The sequence below is a fragment of the Camarhynchus parvulus genome, chromosome 5 (assembly GCF_901933205.1).
Source record: "Camarhynchus parvulus chromosome 5, STF_HiC, whole genome shotgun sequence".
Lineage (NCBI taxonomy): Eukaryota > Metazoa > Chordata > Aves > Passeriformes > Thraupidae > Camarhynchus > Camarhynchus parvulus.
Window position 1 is genome coordinate 57,595,792 of NC_044575.1, and position 15,373 is coordinate 57,611,164.

The 15,373-nt window shown below is 44.7% G+C and overlaps 2 protein-coding genes across 3 annotated transcripts in view; one reads left to right on the forward strand and one right to left on the reverse strand.

Moving 5' to 3' along the window:
• Window positions 1–309: 309 nt before the first annotated feature.
• Window positions 310–11,654, reverse strand: AP5M1 (adaptor related protein complex 5 subunit mu 1). Of its 2 annotated transcripts, XM_030949506.1 has the most exons (8): window positions 11,533–11,654; window positions 5,297–5,942; window positions 3,471–3,698; window positions 2,853–2,992; window positions 2,050–2,135; window positions 1,833–1,948; window positions 1,494–1,590; window positions 310–480 (listed from the first exon to the last, which is right to left on the reverse strand). In XM_030949506.1, exons 1-8 carry the CDS (start codon window positions 11,598–11,600, stop codon window positions 398–400), a joined length of 1,464 nt encoding a protein of 487 aa, XP_030805366.1. In that variant the 5' UTR covers window positions 11,601–11,654; the 3' UTR covers window positions 310–397. The 2 variants fall into 2 exon arrangements, with proteins under 2 accessions (XP_030805366.1, XP_030805367.1); XM_030949507.1 differs by lacking the exon at window positions 1,494–1,590 and having other exon boundaries at window positions 365–480.
• Window positions 11,655–11,736: 82 nt separating this feature from the next.
• The window catches only part of EXOC5 (exocyst complex component 5), a 28,239-nt gene continuing 24,602 nt past the window's right edge, over window positions 11,737–15,373 (forward strand). The window contains exon 1 of the mRNA XM_030949672.1: window positions 11,737–11,861. Within this exon, the coding sequence (XP_030805532.1) occupies window positions 11,835–11,861 (27 nt within the window). The 5' untranslated portion in view covers window positions 11,737–11,834. The remainder of the gene's footprint in view (window positions 11,862–15,373) is intronic.

Below are 15,373 nucleotides of genomic sequence, written 5' to 3' on the forward strand. Positions count from 1 at the left end.
TGATGAGATTCTTCTGACTTCAGGACAGGAATAGGATGCTGAAACCTTTCCCATCCTGCAATGGGAAACCAGTGAAGTAACTGGGAGTAACTGGGAATCTCAATGTCTGTACCTGTAACACCAGGGACATATTTTGTACCAGTTAAAGTTAGAAGGGAAAGTAAAACCAGCCACAGCAAGTACATTTCAAATTTTCCTCTCTAGGCTGTCAGCCAGAACTCAACCTTTTAACTCAACTCATGTTTTTAAGACAAGTGACCTCTTGTTTTCCACCAACAGAAATATTTAAGAACACAAAGAAAGCAAAAGTGCTGAAGAACATTTATTTTACTGTATCATGACATGAATCTCATTAACACTGTGCTTTGTTTAAATATTAAAATTATCCCCAAGTACATTAGTCCAGTAAGGGTTTGAATACCATAGGTGCTGGTGCTTTGGAATTCCAGATGTAGTAATCAGAAGAAATCAATTCCCGGGCTAAAGGGAAAAAAACAGGCAAGAAAAATAAGCATTACAGGGTGCCTCACAATCAGACATTCCTTCATCCAAGTTAAGTGACTACTAATCCATCCTTACCAGTTTACAGAAAAGGTATAATGGCCTCTTTAAACTGTAAGACTCTTACTATTATTTGAAAATCGTTTCTGATAATGAGACATTTAAAGTCTCAGCTTCAATTACCTTTACTAATGTATCAGTCATGAGCTTAAAATTCAAACAGAGGTTAAGTCAAAAGCAGGTGGATGGTTTGGATTTTGTTCAATGAATATAAATTGCACACTCAATATAAAACATGAAAATGCTGCTTTTTCTGTGTTACAATTTAGGGCTGAGTGTGACCTGTCACAAAATTAACAGTGTAGACCATGCTTTTCAAAAGGCATTTACTGAGTTCTGCCACCATGACTGGCAGAAGTTGCAGCAGAGACAGCTACAAATAAAAATGCTTCCATCAGGCAGAGCTGCTCAGCTTTAATGAGTGCTTTCTGTGTGCCATTTAGGGTATTTTTGGTGCAGGCTTGGCAGTGCTCATGTGTTAACAAAAAAGCAGATTTGAGTTCTGCTTCACACATTCTGTGTAGAGCCACATCCACCTAGAGGTGCTGGTGTGGTGACACTGACAGCAGCAGTGTCACCTTGCATGCAGGAGCTGAGTTCTGTACCTGGGTACTGCCAACCCACCCGAAATGTCTCTGACAAAGGTGTCCTAAAGAAGGGACCAGATTAGGGAGGATCATCCCTGTGCCCTCCAAAAAAGTTCTGCCATTATGGAGAGCATAGCAACCAGCACAGGGCAGAGGGAGAGAGCCCCAGAGAGAGGCTGACTTTGTAAGAGCTCTCATTTCAAAGGGAGAGGCCTGTACCTACTCCAGGGATGCTTTAAACATCACAAAAATCCCCAACTCAAAAGCAGAGAACAGAAGTCCAACTCTAGTTATGTCATTTAAGTCACTGATAGCCAGTTCATAACTTCAATTTTAGCAACTCACATGCAGTAATTTTGGGCTTCCCTGGAACAAAGATCTGAACAGAATGCTGGTCTACATAACATCCAGTAAGTGTAAAGTCTGGGATCCTAAAGTACAGCTACAAAAAGAGAGGGAAAACACAATCAGATGCACATTGTCACCCTGGCTGTGCAAATCCTGGCAATCCGTGTCACGTGCTCTGTGTGTGCAAGGGTACTCCAAAGTGACAGGATGTCAAATCCTCTAGGCAGGAAAACAAAAATCCATGCTGAGAATGTGAGATTTTAAATCAATGTATCCTCAACTGAAGGCAATAAAAATTGACTATTAAGGCCTCTTTTCCCAGAGCCTGTGACTTACTTTGACATAAGCAGTGTTTCCAGTGCACACATAATCAGTTGGGTGCTCTTTGCCTGCGGTGCCAAAAGACAGAGTTGCAGTCAGGGAAACCTCCCAAGATTTGGGGAACTTCTGTCCTAAAGGCAAAGACAGCATCCATTAGATGTCCCACAGCTGTGCCCAGGCTGCAGAGAAGGGGCTGGGGCTGGAAGGGCAGTCACAGGGGGAAGGTCCTTACCAATGACCCAAACCAGGAGGCTCTTGTCCCGGAACAAATCCAGCTGGCCATAACTAACTTTGTACTCTAACTGAGCAATGGGGCCCCTGCATGGGAGAGAGGAGAAATAAAACCACTGCAATCACTATCATTCAGCATTTGTTAATGCCTGTTTTGTTACAGAAAGCCAGGAAATGCTGACAGATGTTATTTATGTGCATACAGACCAATCACACCTATCTGAGCACACTGCTAATTTATGAGAAGAAATTACAGAGCAGGAGGAAATCACTGTGCTCTCAGCCCAGTAATCATAAAGGAGCTGTTGATGTTTTAGCTCACTGATAGTGTTTTACTAACACTATGATCAGCATCAGCAACTTTGTATCATTCCATCTTTGAATTTTCATGATAATTAGGTGGCAGCACGGTCGTGGCAGCTGTCAGAGAGGCTTAGATGAAAACTATCGTTTTAATTTGAAATAACTATATTTTTGATAAGCTGATCTGCAGCTAGGATTAGCAGTCTTAAGGAACAGGTAACCCTGGGCTGGAAGTGATCTCCAGCTTAATCCACCTGGGGGATTGTGGCAATGTTTCATGTGAGAAGATACCACAGGGAAACAGGATGAGCAACTAAGAAGTGTTTGGAGTGTCACCAAATATTCTGGTATAATTCTGTATTTCACCTCATTTCACCAAGGCTGGTGTTCACTGTTAGCACCCTGATGGAGCATAATCTGTTATACTGACTTCTGACAAGTTCATTTTGGGAAGATAACAGAGAAATGGAAGACATTTATTTAGGCTTTCTTTATTCTTACCTGTTGAAGAAAGGTATGTGAGCTTCACAGTACTCAAAAGAATTCTTTATGCTTTCATGGAGCTTTAAATTAACTGTTATTTTTATCTGTGATCCCTCTTCAACAAGTTGGTAGCATCCCAAAATTGGTGGAACAGGAACCTGGAAAAAACTATATTCATTCTCAAGATATATTAACACCATCACCACAAGATCAGTTATACACTGTGTTCATTGATAAAGTACTTTAAAAAAGACCCCAAACATTAATTAGTGACTGTGCCAAACTCTTCAGGCTGCTTGTGATAACAGAGATTGGGGGGGCATGCACTTCACATTTCAGCCTGGATATCAGGCTGATATTGAATTTGTCAAATTCAAGCATTTAAGTGGCTGATTTAAAGTAAGAGCAGCATTGCCAAGCAAAGATATCAATAACTCCTGAACATGACTCAGACAACTCAAGTCTTTAAGTGCCTTCCAAGCAGTGTATTACATAAAACCCATTTTATATAATGTTTTATTATCTATATTGGACTCAAACTCACTCCAGCATGCCCGTGTGGGCTGATGCCCACACAGGTGTTTTTATTTCTGTTTGAATACTAGAAAAAAGCATGGGTTGGGAGAGTGCTGTTACCTGGGAAGTGTAGTAACACAGGTCGAAGGAATCTGAAGGAGGAATGAAAGGGAATTTGTAGGGTCCATTGTACACAGAATCATGCAGGGGCTCAGCACTGGTGGACAGGAGCATGGCAGGGTCCACAGAGGTGACACAGTGATGGACCACGATGTCCTGGAGCGGGGGCGCGTTGGTCGGCAGCGTCAGGCTGAGGGTGACGTTTGGTGCAGATCCCTCGATGTCACACTGGGCAAGAGGAAGTCAAGACATTATTCTAAAATACCTGAATCAAGTCACAGCGAGATGTTCAAAAATAAAACACATTTTTAGCATTAAAAATAAATCAAATCCCTACCAATTTTCAGTTGGCTTCGATCGTTAGTACTAACCACCAGTACTAAGACATCAGTCTCACACACTTGCTGACAACTTAATTAATTAGGTTGTTTTCACAACACCCACTTAATGGATTCCAGCTTGTTCTGGATGGCCTCTGTGGTCCCATGCCAGCTCTGTCACAGCACAGTGTCCCTTGTCTCATCCCCAGAAGGCCATGATCACACCTGGGCTTTCTTCTTGCATAAGGCCATCCACCCACCCTGCAAAATGACCTGGGAATTGTCTCTGTGAGAGCAGGAAGCAGCTCATCCACACAACCTCTACCAGCATGGCAGGTGGGAAATGACCCAGGCTTTAGAGTGCAGCATTTAGGTCAGCCTCCTTTGGAGATGAGATTCCCACTGCATGCAAATAATTAAATTCCCACTTTATTAGCAGGTGTCTCTCCTAGAAAAACACTGGCAGTTACAAATAGAGTGTGCCAAGATAATATTGTGTGCTTCCTAAGCACAATTCAAAACAAGGAATGAATGACAGTACAAATTATAGTTACAAATTTTAATATATTTCATAATTATTATGGATGTATTGAGTAAATAGTCCCCAGTTTGTAATATTAAACAATGAGATATTTTAATATTAAACAATGCCCAGGGAAGCCCATCCCTGGAAGTGTCCAAGGCCTGGTTGGACAGGGTTTGGAGCAACCTGGGATAGTGGAAGGTGTCCCTGCCTATGGCAGAGGGTTGGAATGTGATGATCTTTAAGGTTCCTTCCAACCCAAACCATTCTGGGATTCTACAATGAAAATCACTGTCACATACAAACCATGCAAAATAATTATACAACCAGTTTCTTTATCAACTGTACTTATGTCATGGAACACCAGCATTTGTGGGATCAAAATGTTGTTGTACTAGCATAAGGAAGGAAAGAAGATTAAACTTTCATTTGGCAGGAAAAATAATTAAAATGCTCATGTAAAGACACTTGTAGAAGACATTTAGACATCTCAGCCTGGATATATTTTGTCTAATTCAGGCATTTCAGTGGTTCATTTAAAGTAAGGGCAATGTGATCAAGCAGTCAAATGTTGTCATCTTATTGCAGGGGTTCCATACTGCTGTCTCCTTATCACAGAAGTTCCATGCCTTCTTGATGCTTCTCATGGGCAGCTCCTCAGAGCACTGACTCTTTCTTCCTCACAAAGTAGCCAACTGATTCCAGTTTCCTTCTCAACCAGCCACCCCACTCTTTTATAGCACTCTTCTCATTGGTTACAGCTGTAGCCTGTTCCTAATTTTGATAATTGGCCCAGCTGCAACTCCTTAGGGGTAAGATTACTTTCTACACTATCTTTATTTTCTTACACTCTATCCCCCTACAGCCAAAGGTACCAGTAACTCCTGAATGTGACTCAAGACAACAAAAATTGGGAAAATTTTCAACTCAATACATCATTTTACATCAAATGAGTATTTACTTTGCACATCAAACGCTCTCACCTTGCAGTTCACAGCTCCATAAACTTGCCACGTGTCCACCACATCCTTCTGGTCATACTGCATACACTTGACCTTCTCAGTGATGCAGACATTGACCTGGGGTTTGCCCTTGTAGGAGCTGGATCTCCAGGCTGGCTGCTCCTTATCCACAGGCATCTCCTGGATGTCCTCGAAGGAGCTGTTCAGGCTGCGGATGTTGGTGTTCAGGGGGGTGCCCAGGGGACAGGCCTGGACCAGCAGAGTCCGGAGCTGCCCGACCTTGCCGCTCAGCTCGGCCTCGTTTTTGCGGCTGGGAGAGACGTAGTCCATGATGCCCAACAAGAGGGCCAGTCCCTGGGAGAGCCCTCTGATGGTGAGGAGGGGCGGTCGTGGCTCCAGGCTGCCCTCCACCAGCGGCACACAGGCGTAGATGAGGCCGCTCTTGTGGAAGGCCAGCACGGGCCAGAGCTCGCCCGTGGCGGTGGACACGGAGTGCACGCAGGAGTGGTTGATCCTGGTGCAGGTGTCCCGCTGCTCCACGAAGAGGTGCTCATCCTCCAGCCTCAGCTCCAAGAGCAGGGCCTTGAGGAAGGCGCTGTCAGAGGGGATGGGGACGCGGGTGGAGCCGTTGAGGGTCTCGGCGCGCAGCTCCACCGTGGGGTAGCGCCTGCAGGGAGGGAATTGCAGCGGCTGTTGGAACCCAGGGCACAGGGAATATTCCTCTGTCTGCTCTGAGGGGTCCTGACTCCTCTCTGAATCTCTGCTGGTCACAGTGACTCTGAGATACGTACAAGCCTCTTTTCCCAGCCTGGCAGTCGAAGAAGGAGTCAGAATTCTCCTGTTCTGGTTCTCAAGGTTGTTTATTATTTCTTATCTATAACATTCTTTCTCTGACACCCCCAAGGTCTGTCTCGCAGGTCAGTCAGAGGCACACTGCCCGCCCTCAGAGGTGGTGTTGTCTTGTTATACTAAAAACTACGTGTACATTTGCCACAGACATCTTTTATGAAAAATCCTCTCCTTAGGATTTTTTCTCCTGAGAAGCTGAGAGGCCTCAGGAACAAAATGTAAACAATGGTTATCTGCTGCTGTGGAATGCAACAGGTGCATCTGTGATTGGTCTCATAGAGTTGTTTCTAATTAATGGCCAATCACAGTCAGCTGGCTCAGACTCTCTGTCCAAGACACAAGCCTTTGTTATTCATTCTTTCTTTTGCTATTCTTAGCTAGCCTTCTGATGAAATCCTTTCTTCTATTCTTTTTTTAGTATTGTTTTAATATAATATATATAATAAAATAATAAATCAAGCCTTCTGAAACATGGAGTCAGATCCTCATCTCTTCCCTCATCCTCAGACCCCTGCAAACAACATCACATACATTATTTACAATAACTTCCCAATACCTATCACCTATGTTAGACAGTGAGCTTCTACTCTAAACCAATCTAAAAGTGCCAACATAACCCAGAAGATGGAGACTAGGAAGAAGAAGGAAAAAGAACAACGCACGCCCAAATTCCTCCATCTTGGGACCCCAAGCTCCATTCTAAAAACCTCAAAAATCTATTTTTCACCCCGTGGCAAACTAACTATTATTCTACTTAAACTTTCGTGGCTTGTAAATCTTCATATAAGGTTGGCAATTTTTTCCATGGGTCAAGATCAAAGGCACAGGGGCCTTGGGCTCTGTCCCAAGGTCTCTGAGACCCCTGGGCAGGGGCTCGAGCCCTCCAGGACAGCCAGAGGAATTTCCTGGGTTCTGACAGACTCCCTGACAGAGAAGCACTGCTGCTCAGTGCCATGTGCTGCTGGAACCCAGGGCACAGGGAATATTCCTCTGTCTGCTCTGAGAGGTCCTGACTCCCAGAGAAGCACTGCCTTTAACCTTCTCCCATGGAGAGGGATTCCAAGACTTCGGGATAGACTAGAGTCTACCAGAGTGTGAAATAGATAATAGAGAATAGTGTAGTTTGTCACAGGGTGAGAAATTTAGGTTTTGGGGTTTTTTAGTATGGAAGTAGATAGGAAGCAATATGGAGGATTTTTGGGACTTGTCTCAGGCTGCTTCTTCTTCACCTATTCCATCTTCTGCAGTGCTGGAGGCACAGGATGATTGGGTGAGGAAAGTCACAGTGCAGAGGTTACGTGGACAGACAAGGGATGAGTTATTGGTAGAAAGGTGGAAATAAAGTATGTTTTAAGAGTTAATTGGATGAAACAACTTAGAGACCTCGAAACTGTACATCTGTAGCCGTTTTGCTTTCCTGCGCGCTAAGTCTGGCATAGACACCGTGCCAGAAATGTTGATAACAATAAACAACAAGCTGAAGACTGAAAAAGTCCTTTGCATCTCTCTATCCTGGCTCAGAACTGTCACAGGAGGGTTTCTCCCATCAGGGGAGCCCCCTGTGGGACCCAACGAGAGGGGCAAAACCCATAAATGCCTTTGTGCCACCCAAAATATCACCCCAAAACAGAGCTTCCAGGGCAGAACCACCCAAGGCCACTTCTGCCTGTAAAAGCATTATAAAAATCTTGGGATGACTGATACTGGGTTTCTCTTTGTTCAAACAACACCCCAAAACCTGCTGGGCCTAAAAATAACCTCATGTACATGGAAGCCTGCAGCAACTTGATAGAAGCAGTGAAGGGATCAGAACATAAATCACTGTCAATAAAACCATTCCATGAGTAGTCAGGATTCTTTCTATCAAGTTCAAACTTTGAGTAAATGCATTCTTGTGCGTAAATACCTATTTTTAAAAATAAAATGTGAATCTGTCCATCTATGCTGGCTGTCACACAAAACAGGATTTTTGTATGACACTAAGGAATGACTCCTACCAGTGCAGAACTTCAAAATATTTCTGAGAGGTGCGATCACACTGAAGACAAGTTCTCAGATATTTAAGAAAATGGATGTTCTATGTAATAAAATGCAACTACAACAGCTTTTTGCCTAGATAGAGTATACTAGTGCTACAGCTTTGCTGCTATAACAATAATAACACTAATAATAATAATAATAATAATAATAATAATTCCACACTGCACATGCAATATATATGACTTAAAGCTTTTATGACTTTTTCATATCTTCATTTTATCAAGTATATAAGATGTAATGATAATGTCATGGACAGAGGCTTTGTACAATTTAGAATTGTTATGTTGTACCAATACATATATTTAATTTCAAATTTTCTAGAGATAATATTTGAGGAATATCATATTAACTGTTTAAAACTGTATCTTGGATTTTTTTTGTCCTGTAGCAGTATTGTTTTTTAAAGGGGAGTGGGATGAATTTCTTTTCAAAGTAACCTAAATCCATCAAGAGGAACTGAGGAGTTGTTTTTTAATAAATAGCTGAGAAAAGAAAAAATATTACTTCCATGAATGCACTGGTTTTGCCCTGGTTGGGAACTGCAGACTCCGCTGAGTGTCTCTTACATGAAGTTTGCTGACAGTCTGGCTTTCCTACATTCTGTTTTGTGGATTCCCTCAATAGTTATCCACAGACCCTCAGAGTGAGTGCTCCTCACAGGTCACACACACAAAATTAAATCACTTTATGGATCATCTTGTAGCAGATGTTCTCAGATGTTTGTTTGCACTCAGAGGTGCTTGCACGCCAACATGGGAGAAAAAAACTGCACAGATATATAAAGGCCCTCATTTGGTGTCATTTTTTAACATCTTTCCAAGGACACATTGACAGTCTGCTTCCTAAACTGCCATGGAACTAGCAGCCCCAGCAATGTGAGACTTTGTTATATCTATGACCTCCATCTGCAGCACTTCCCTCCTGCTCCTGAGCACTTCCATGGATCTTATCCTGTGGCCTCTAAGTCCCACCTACATCATCTTCTCTTAACTGAGTAGCTGCAGGCAGCTACACTTCCTCAGGCTTATTTTCAGTGACTGTGCTTTTTTTTCTTCCATTCCAAATCGGGCATCAAGGGCTTTTAGGGTTGTTTTATTTTTTTTTTTTTGTAAGGGAAAAGCAAACATAGAGCAAAGCCAGAGCTACAAAATTCGTAAACAGGATAGAGATGACAGCAAAACACCTCCCTGTGGTCTCACATTTTATTCTGGAGAGCAAAGAAACAAAGTGGGTTTACAGCTCTAAAATTTATGAGGCTTTGCAGAGCCAGGGTGTTGATAAGAGGCTATGTGTAACCTTGGTGAGCAGCTCTTATTTTTGGCCAACATTTCCAAAACAAGGGAAGAGGAGATACTTCAGTCTTAGTCAAGTTTCAGTCTCTCTGCTCCATTTGCTGAAGCTGTCCCCACACCACAGCAGCCTCCTCCTCCTCCCACTGAATTTTACCAGCTGAGTCATTAGATCATTAGTTAGCCCTCCAAATCCCAGTTTTCCAGTATCCCTTTCTAGAAAGTGATGCAGACTTAAAAAAAAGAGATGAAAGTTTCCAGGGATGAATGAGCTTCGGTGACTCAAGAGAGAGACCATCCTTGGTGCCTGAATTAAGTTATGATCAGCTCAAAAAAAAAAAAAAAAGGGGGGGGGGGGAATGCTTTGATGTCCCTGATGTCTTCCCTGAGGTCAAAGATCAGGGCTCATGTATCTCCAGCTGAGTGCCTAAGTCCTGAAACCAACAGTTTCCATGTGATCCGGGCATTCTTTATATTGTCTGCGTGCTTTGTTGAATTTAAGGTCAGTTAGGAGGATAAACTTGGGGCTTCCACAGCCCTATTATTTCCTCTGGGAACTTGAAAGATCTAAGTCTGGAAATCACTTGAAGCATCGAGGATAGTTTGCCCTTTTCAAAGGAGTGCTACTCCTTGTCTCTGGCGCTCACTGTGTGACAAGTCACTTCAGACACTGCTGTCACCACCCCCCCTGCTCCGTGGTGATTACACTCTCCGAGGTTTTGGGGACAAGGCTTTCTCTTTATCTGTGTTTGTAGAGGGGAGGCCTCATCTCTAGTCTTGTAGGTAATACAAGGACCATAATACTAATCCTAAAACAATCAGAGGAGTGTCCAATGGAGAGATCTGTCTGCACCTGAAGATGGAAGATAGTCTACTTACTCTTTTCTTGGCTGTTTTCTCTTTTACTAGGTTCTCTCTTCAGTTTTACTGAATTCAGACTAGGACTGTAGGTCACTTTATCCAGGTCTTTTTTTTTTTTCCCCACACAAACTTTCCCTAGCCGCAGTTATTTTTCTTCTGTCCTCCAATAACTTTAAAAATGTATTTATATGCAAAAAATTAATATCAAGTAGAAAGCTGAATTTCTGTCTGAACATACTCTATTTTATGTACAGCTACAGAACAACATGAAGAGAATATAAGTTAAATACAAGCAATAATATATGCTTTCTATTTTGCCCATTTTTTTTAATCTGACAGTATTTCACAATCATTGCCTTGTTCTTTACCATGTTAGGAAGGAGAAGAGCTGGGCAATATGCTTACAGTGACAAAAAAGAAAGAGGAACAGAGCAAAGAAACTCACATGCAAAATGTAGAAGCTGTGAAAAAGCTGCCATATTTAGTTAAAAGCACATTATGTGACCCTGAACTTTGGAAAATCGGAGTCAGAAATTCATAGCATCCAGCAGCACTGGACAAGATGAGGGATTTGTTCAGTATCAGATGCTTTTGGTGTTTTTGCATCTGCGTTACAGAGCAGCAGTGTCCCGCAGGACAGCCAGACCCCCAGAGCACCCGATCCCCCCAGAGCACCAGGATTTCCTCCAGACATCCAGACCCCCAGAGCACCCGATCCCCCCAGAGCACCAGGATTTCCTCCAGGACACCCAGACTCCCAGAGCACCCGATCCCCCCAGAGCACCAGGATTTCCTTCAGACATCCAGACCCCAGACCCACCGAACCCCCCAAGACACCAGGATTTCCTTCAGACATCCAGACCCCTAGATCCCCGAACCCCCCAGAGCATCAGGATTTTCTTCAGGACCCCCAGAGCACCCGATCCTCCCAGGGCACCAGGATTTCCTTCACGGCTTCCAGACCCCCAGAACACCAGGATTTCCTCCAGGACTTCCAGACTCCCAGAGCACCCGATCCCCCTCAGGAACATCCGCGTCCCCTGAGGGCATCTGCCCGGTTCCCTCCGCAGCACCCGGACCCCCAAGAGCATCCGCTCCCCACAAGAACACCCGGTCCCTCCAGGGCACTCAGAGCACCTGGATCTCTTCTAGATCACCAGGGGCACCCAGCCCGACCCTCGGACCTGCCCAGCCCGCCGTGCTCGGTACCGTCGCTACCTGGAGAAGAGCACGGCGCCGCCGGCCGCGGGGTCGTGCCTGAGGAGCCACAGCGCCCGCAGGGCCATGCCGACGGTGGCGACAGCGGCGGTGATGCCGCCGGTGCCGATGGCGGCCGGGGAGGAGCCGCGGCCGCGCCGTGACCGCCCGGCGCAGCCCCATTTCCGGCGGGCGGAGGCGGCGCCGCGGCCGCCGCTGCTGCTGCCGGGGCGGGGGACACAATGGGCGGCAGCGGCGGGGCGGCGGCGGCGGCGAAGGGGCGCTGAGGGGTCGCCGCCCTCCTTCCCTCCCTCCCTGCGGCCATGGCCACCACGGCCGAGCTCTTCGAGGTGGGTGCGGGCCCCGCGGGCCGGGCGGCGCTGGCCGGGCCGGCTCGGCTCGCTGAGGGGATGCGGCGGCCTCTCCCCGGGGACGGGCGGGCGGTGTGTGGGGCAGGGGAAGCGGGACAGCCCCGGTGCCGCCCCGCGGGGTGCGGTGCCCGCCTTGCCCCGCTGCAGGGCCTCCGTCCTTCCCTCCCGGCAGCGGGCGGGTGACAGGGCCACGCCAGGCCCGGCCCCGCGATCCTTCTCCCGTCTGACCCCGGCGAGGCTGTGTCAGTGGGGCTGGGATGGAATAAAGAAATGACTTTGCCCTCCCTTTACCCGCGGTGGAAGTGAGGCACGGAAGGAGAATAGCTCAGCCAAGGCCACTCAGGAGCAGGGCAGGAATAGCAGGAGTCTGTCAGATTCTTCCCGTGGAATTACAGAATGCCCTAAGGTGGAAGAGGCGTACGAGGATCATCTCCCTCCTGAAGGGAGCCTGCAAGAAAGATGGACAGGGCACTATTTACAGGAATATGTCGTGACAGGACAGGGGGAATAGCTTCAAACTGAAAGAGAGCAGGTTTAGGTTAGATATTAGGAAGAATGATATCACCCTCTCGACTGTGTGGGTGGGGAGGCCCTGGCTCAGCAAAGCTGTGGCTGCCCCGTCCCTGGCAGTGCCCAAGGCCAGGTTGGACAGGGTTTGGAGCAACCTGGGATAGTGGAAGGTGTCCCTGCCCATGGCAGGGGGTTGGAACGAGATGATCTTTGAGGTCCTTTCCAACCCAAACCCTTCAGTGATTCTGTGGCTTCAGCTTCTGGCCTGGGCCATGAGCTCTCGTGATGTGACCTGTGATAAACAGAAAGTGTGTGGTGTCCCCACTTCCTCTTCACAGGGACATGGTGTCATGCCCAGGTGCTCTGTATTTGCTCTCCAAGTCACTCAAGAGCTGGTTGTTCTTCTTCTGGGTTGTCTCTGGGACTCGCTCTGCCCAGCCTTCAGGAAAGAGTCTTCCTGTTTCTCTGGAAGATCCTATATCTGGGCTTTATGTAAATGCATTGTGTGCATTTGAATTTCTGAATCATTGTGATGGCACACGAGTGTTATGACTCACATCTTTTGGTGTGCATAGCTTTAAAAAAATAGCAGGACTAAAATACTGTGTTCCTGTAGCTGGATGGCAGGTTTTGTACCCTCCCTGTGCTACTCTAGGTTTCTCAACATGATGACAGTGTCATTCTGTTCTTTGTGGGGTGTTGAGTGTGAGGTAATTTGAATATGGAAAGAAAACTGTGTGTTTTGGCTGCTTTGGGTCGTGCAACAACTTTTTCCATTTTGCATTAGCAATAAAGATGAAATTGCAAATTAGGTGAGACTTTTGCCTGAAGTTTGGGGCTAGAAATTATGTTTTTCCAGCATGGAATCCAGTATTTTTGTCTCTCCTGCTTTCACTTCTGTTTCACTCCCAAGGCAAGAGAGTTTTTGTTAATGTCCACTAATTTAATGTTGCCTACTTGTCAGTTTGAAATTTCTGCCTTATATAAGAAAAGAAAAATGTGCTTTTTATGGGAGTACCCCTTAGCTGTCTGCTGAGGTTGAAGTTTCATTACCACATTTTCATGAGTGTGTCTTTTAAGTAAATTTCAGTACAGATATGGGAAATTGCGTAGCAGGATCTGTGCTGAAAATGTGCACAACATGGACTGAATTCTCCCTCACATAACTTAAAGCATAATTTAACAGTGGATACTTCTAAACTGATTTTTAATCTGGCTGTGTCCAGTGTAGTTTCATTTGTAAACACCAGATCAAACTAGGTTATGACCCACTTCAGGCATATCTCTTATTAAATCAGGAGTATTGGCTGAATGGATGGGATCACGTTAATTCATCTGGAGCCAGAGGGAAGTTCAAAGCTGAAGAAATTGACTGTTGGGGCTCATCTGATAACAGGCAAAGGACTTGCAAATGACATTCGTAATAGCTGATTTTCAGCAATTTCTGCAGAACAGGATAGGGGACTTAAAATAGGAGTTAGGCTGTCAGCTATGAGTAACCCTGTTATCAAGATAGCATTTAAAAAAGCAAATGTGTATGGAAGGTACAAACTAAAGTAAAAACTTCTGGATCTGCAGGGGAACCTGGAAAAGCATGTCTTAGAAAGACACTGTTGAACTTCATTTATTCCTTATAAATCAAGTAGATTATTTTTAGCACACCCTCTGTGGAAAATTGGAAGAAAAAGCTCATTTTATTTCTCTGTTGATCAGTATCCTGCACATAATATCCACTGCAGCTAATAGTTCTTAAATAGTATAGAACAGTGTTTATATGATTAAAAAACTGAAGGACAGGTCTCCTGTGTAAGTGTTCTTGGAAGAACAGGTATTTTCCAGGAAGGGAGCTGCAGGTGTTCTGTGTACACATGCACTCAAGGATTATTTAGAGATGTATAGAGGCATGATGGGTGAAAAAAGATGGACATTATAATATTTTTGGGGCTTCTGAGGCATCTAAATCAGATTTCCTTAGGAGAAGAGGCTTGCAGAAAAACTTTGTGAATGTTGTTTTACAAAAATGAAAACATATTCGAAACTATTCTATGTGTGTAGGTGAATTATCTTTTAGAAGGGAGAAATGTAGAAAATGTTATCTGCACACACAGGGTGTCAGTAAACCATTTATTCAGGGTTCTTCCATACTTGGCTTTAGTATCCTTGTAACCACAGTGTTGCCTCAGCTGAATTACAGGATCTTCAGAGGAAAAAATGTGGATTTTCATATAAAGGAGGAGTCCTGCAAAGAGCCCTGAGGTAATTGGGAAGCTGGAGGCCTCCCCTAAGGGAATATTACTGCATTCAATGACTCATTTCACCTATAATTAAATTACAAAAGTGTTCCAAACTTTTAGATACCCAGGTGGCATAAGGAGGGAATTTACGCTTGGCATGAAATCCTGGCATTGTGGCTTTTGATGAAAAGGATTCTTGTAAAGGAAACTTCACCTTGTGTGTCAGGAAGGACTTGCTTAAAGAGATGAGTGACTTGTAGGGAAATTGTTTTTATGTGGTCTCAACCGGTTATTTTTTGAAGTTTAGCCAAGGAGGCTGAGCACAACACAGTTACTTGAGTCAGTCTGTGGATGAGGAGTTACTCAGTGATAAAATTTCTGCCATGTCTGTCAGGATTCAGCGTGTAACAAAGTATATTTAAAAATCTTTTATCTTCCTGGTTAGTGGCTGGGCCTGACTGGTTAGGGCATAATTTGTTTCTGAGGAGACAGACCTTGAACAGGCGATATTTGCTTTTCAACCCTTGGTTTTGCTTTCAAAACTAACTCCGTAATGCTGTTTTTTCCTTCCTTATTCCTTGTGACAAAGTTTCAGACATATTGATACAGTAACCAATGTAATACCTGTTGAGATCTTTTCTTTTTACTGTTTTCATTTTTTTCAACCAAGTTTTACCAAAAGCAGTGGTGGCATATTCAGTTGTTTCATCAAATACTCCTATTAGCCAGAGCTACTCCCAGCTCTGT

Bases quoted from the DNA above. Each gene is read 5' to 3' on its own strand.
- AP5M1 (XM_030949506.1), bottom strand. From the start codon at position 11,600: ATGGCCCTGCGGGCGCTGTGGCTCCTCAGGCACGACCCCGCGGCCGGC. The intron at 3,699-5,296 runs GTGAGAGCGTTT...CCTCTTGCCCAG, and splicing joins ATGGAGCTGTGAACTGCAAG to TGTGACATCGAGGGATCTGC. The intron at 2,136-2,852 runs GTAAGAATAAAG...TCTCCCATGCAG, and splicing joins CACATACCTTTCTTCAACAG to GGGCCCCATTGCTCAGTTAG.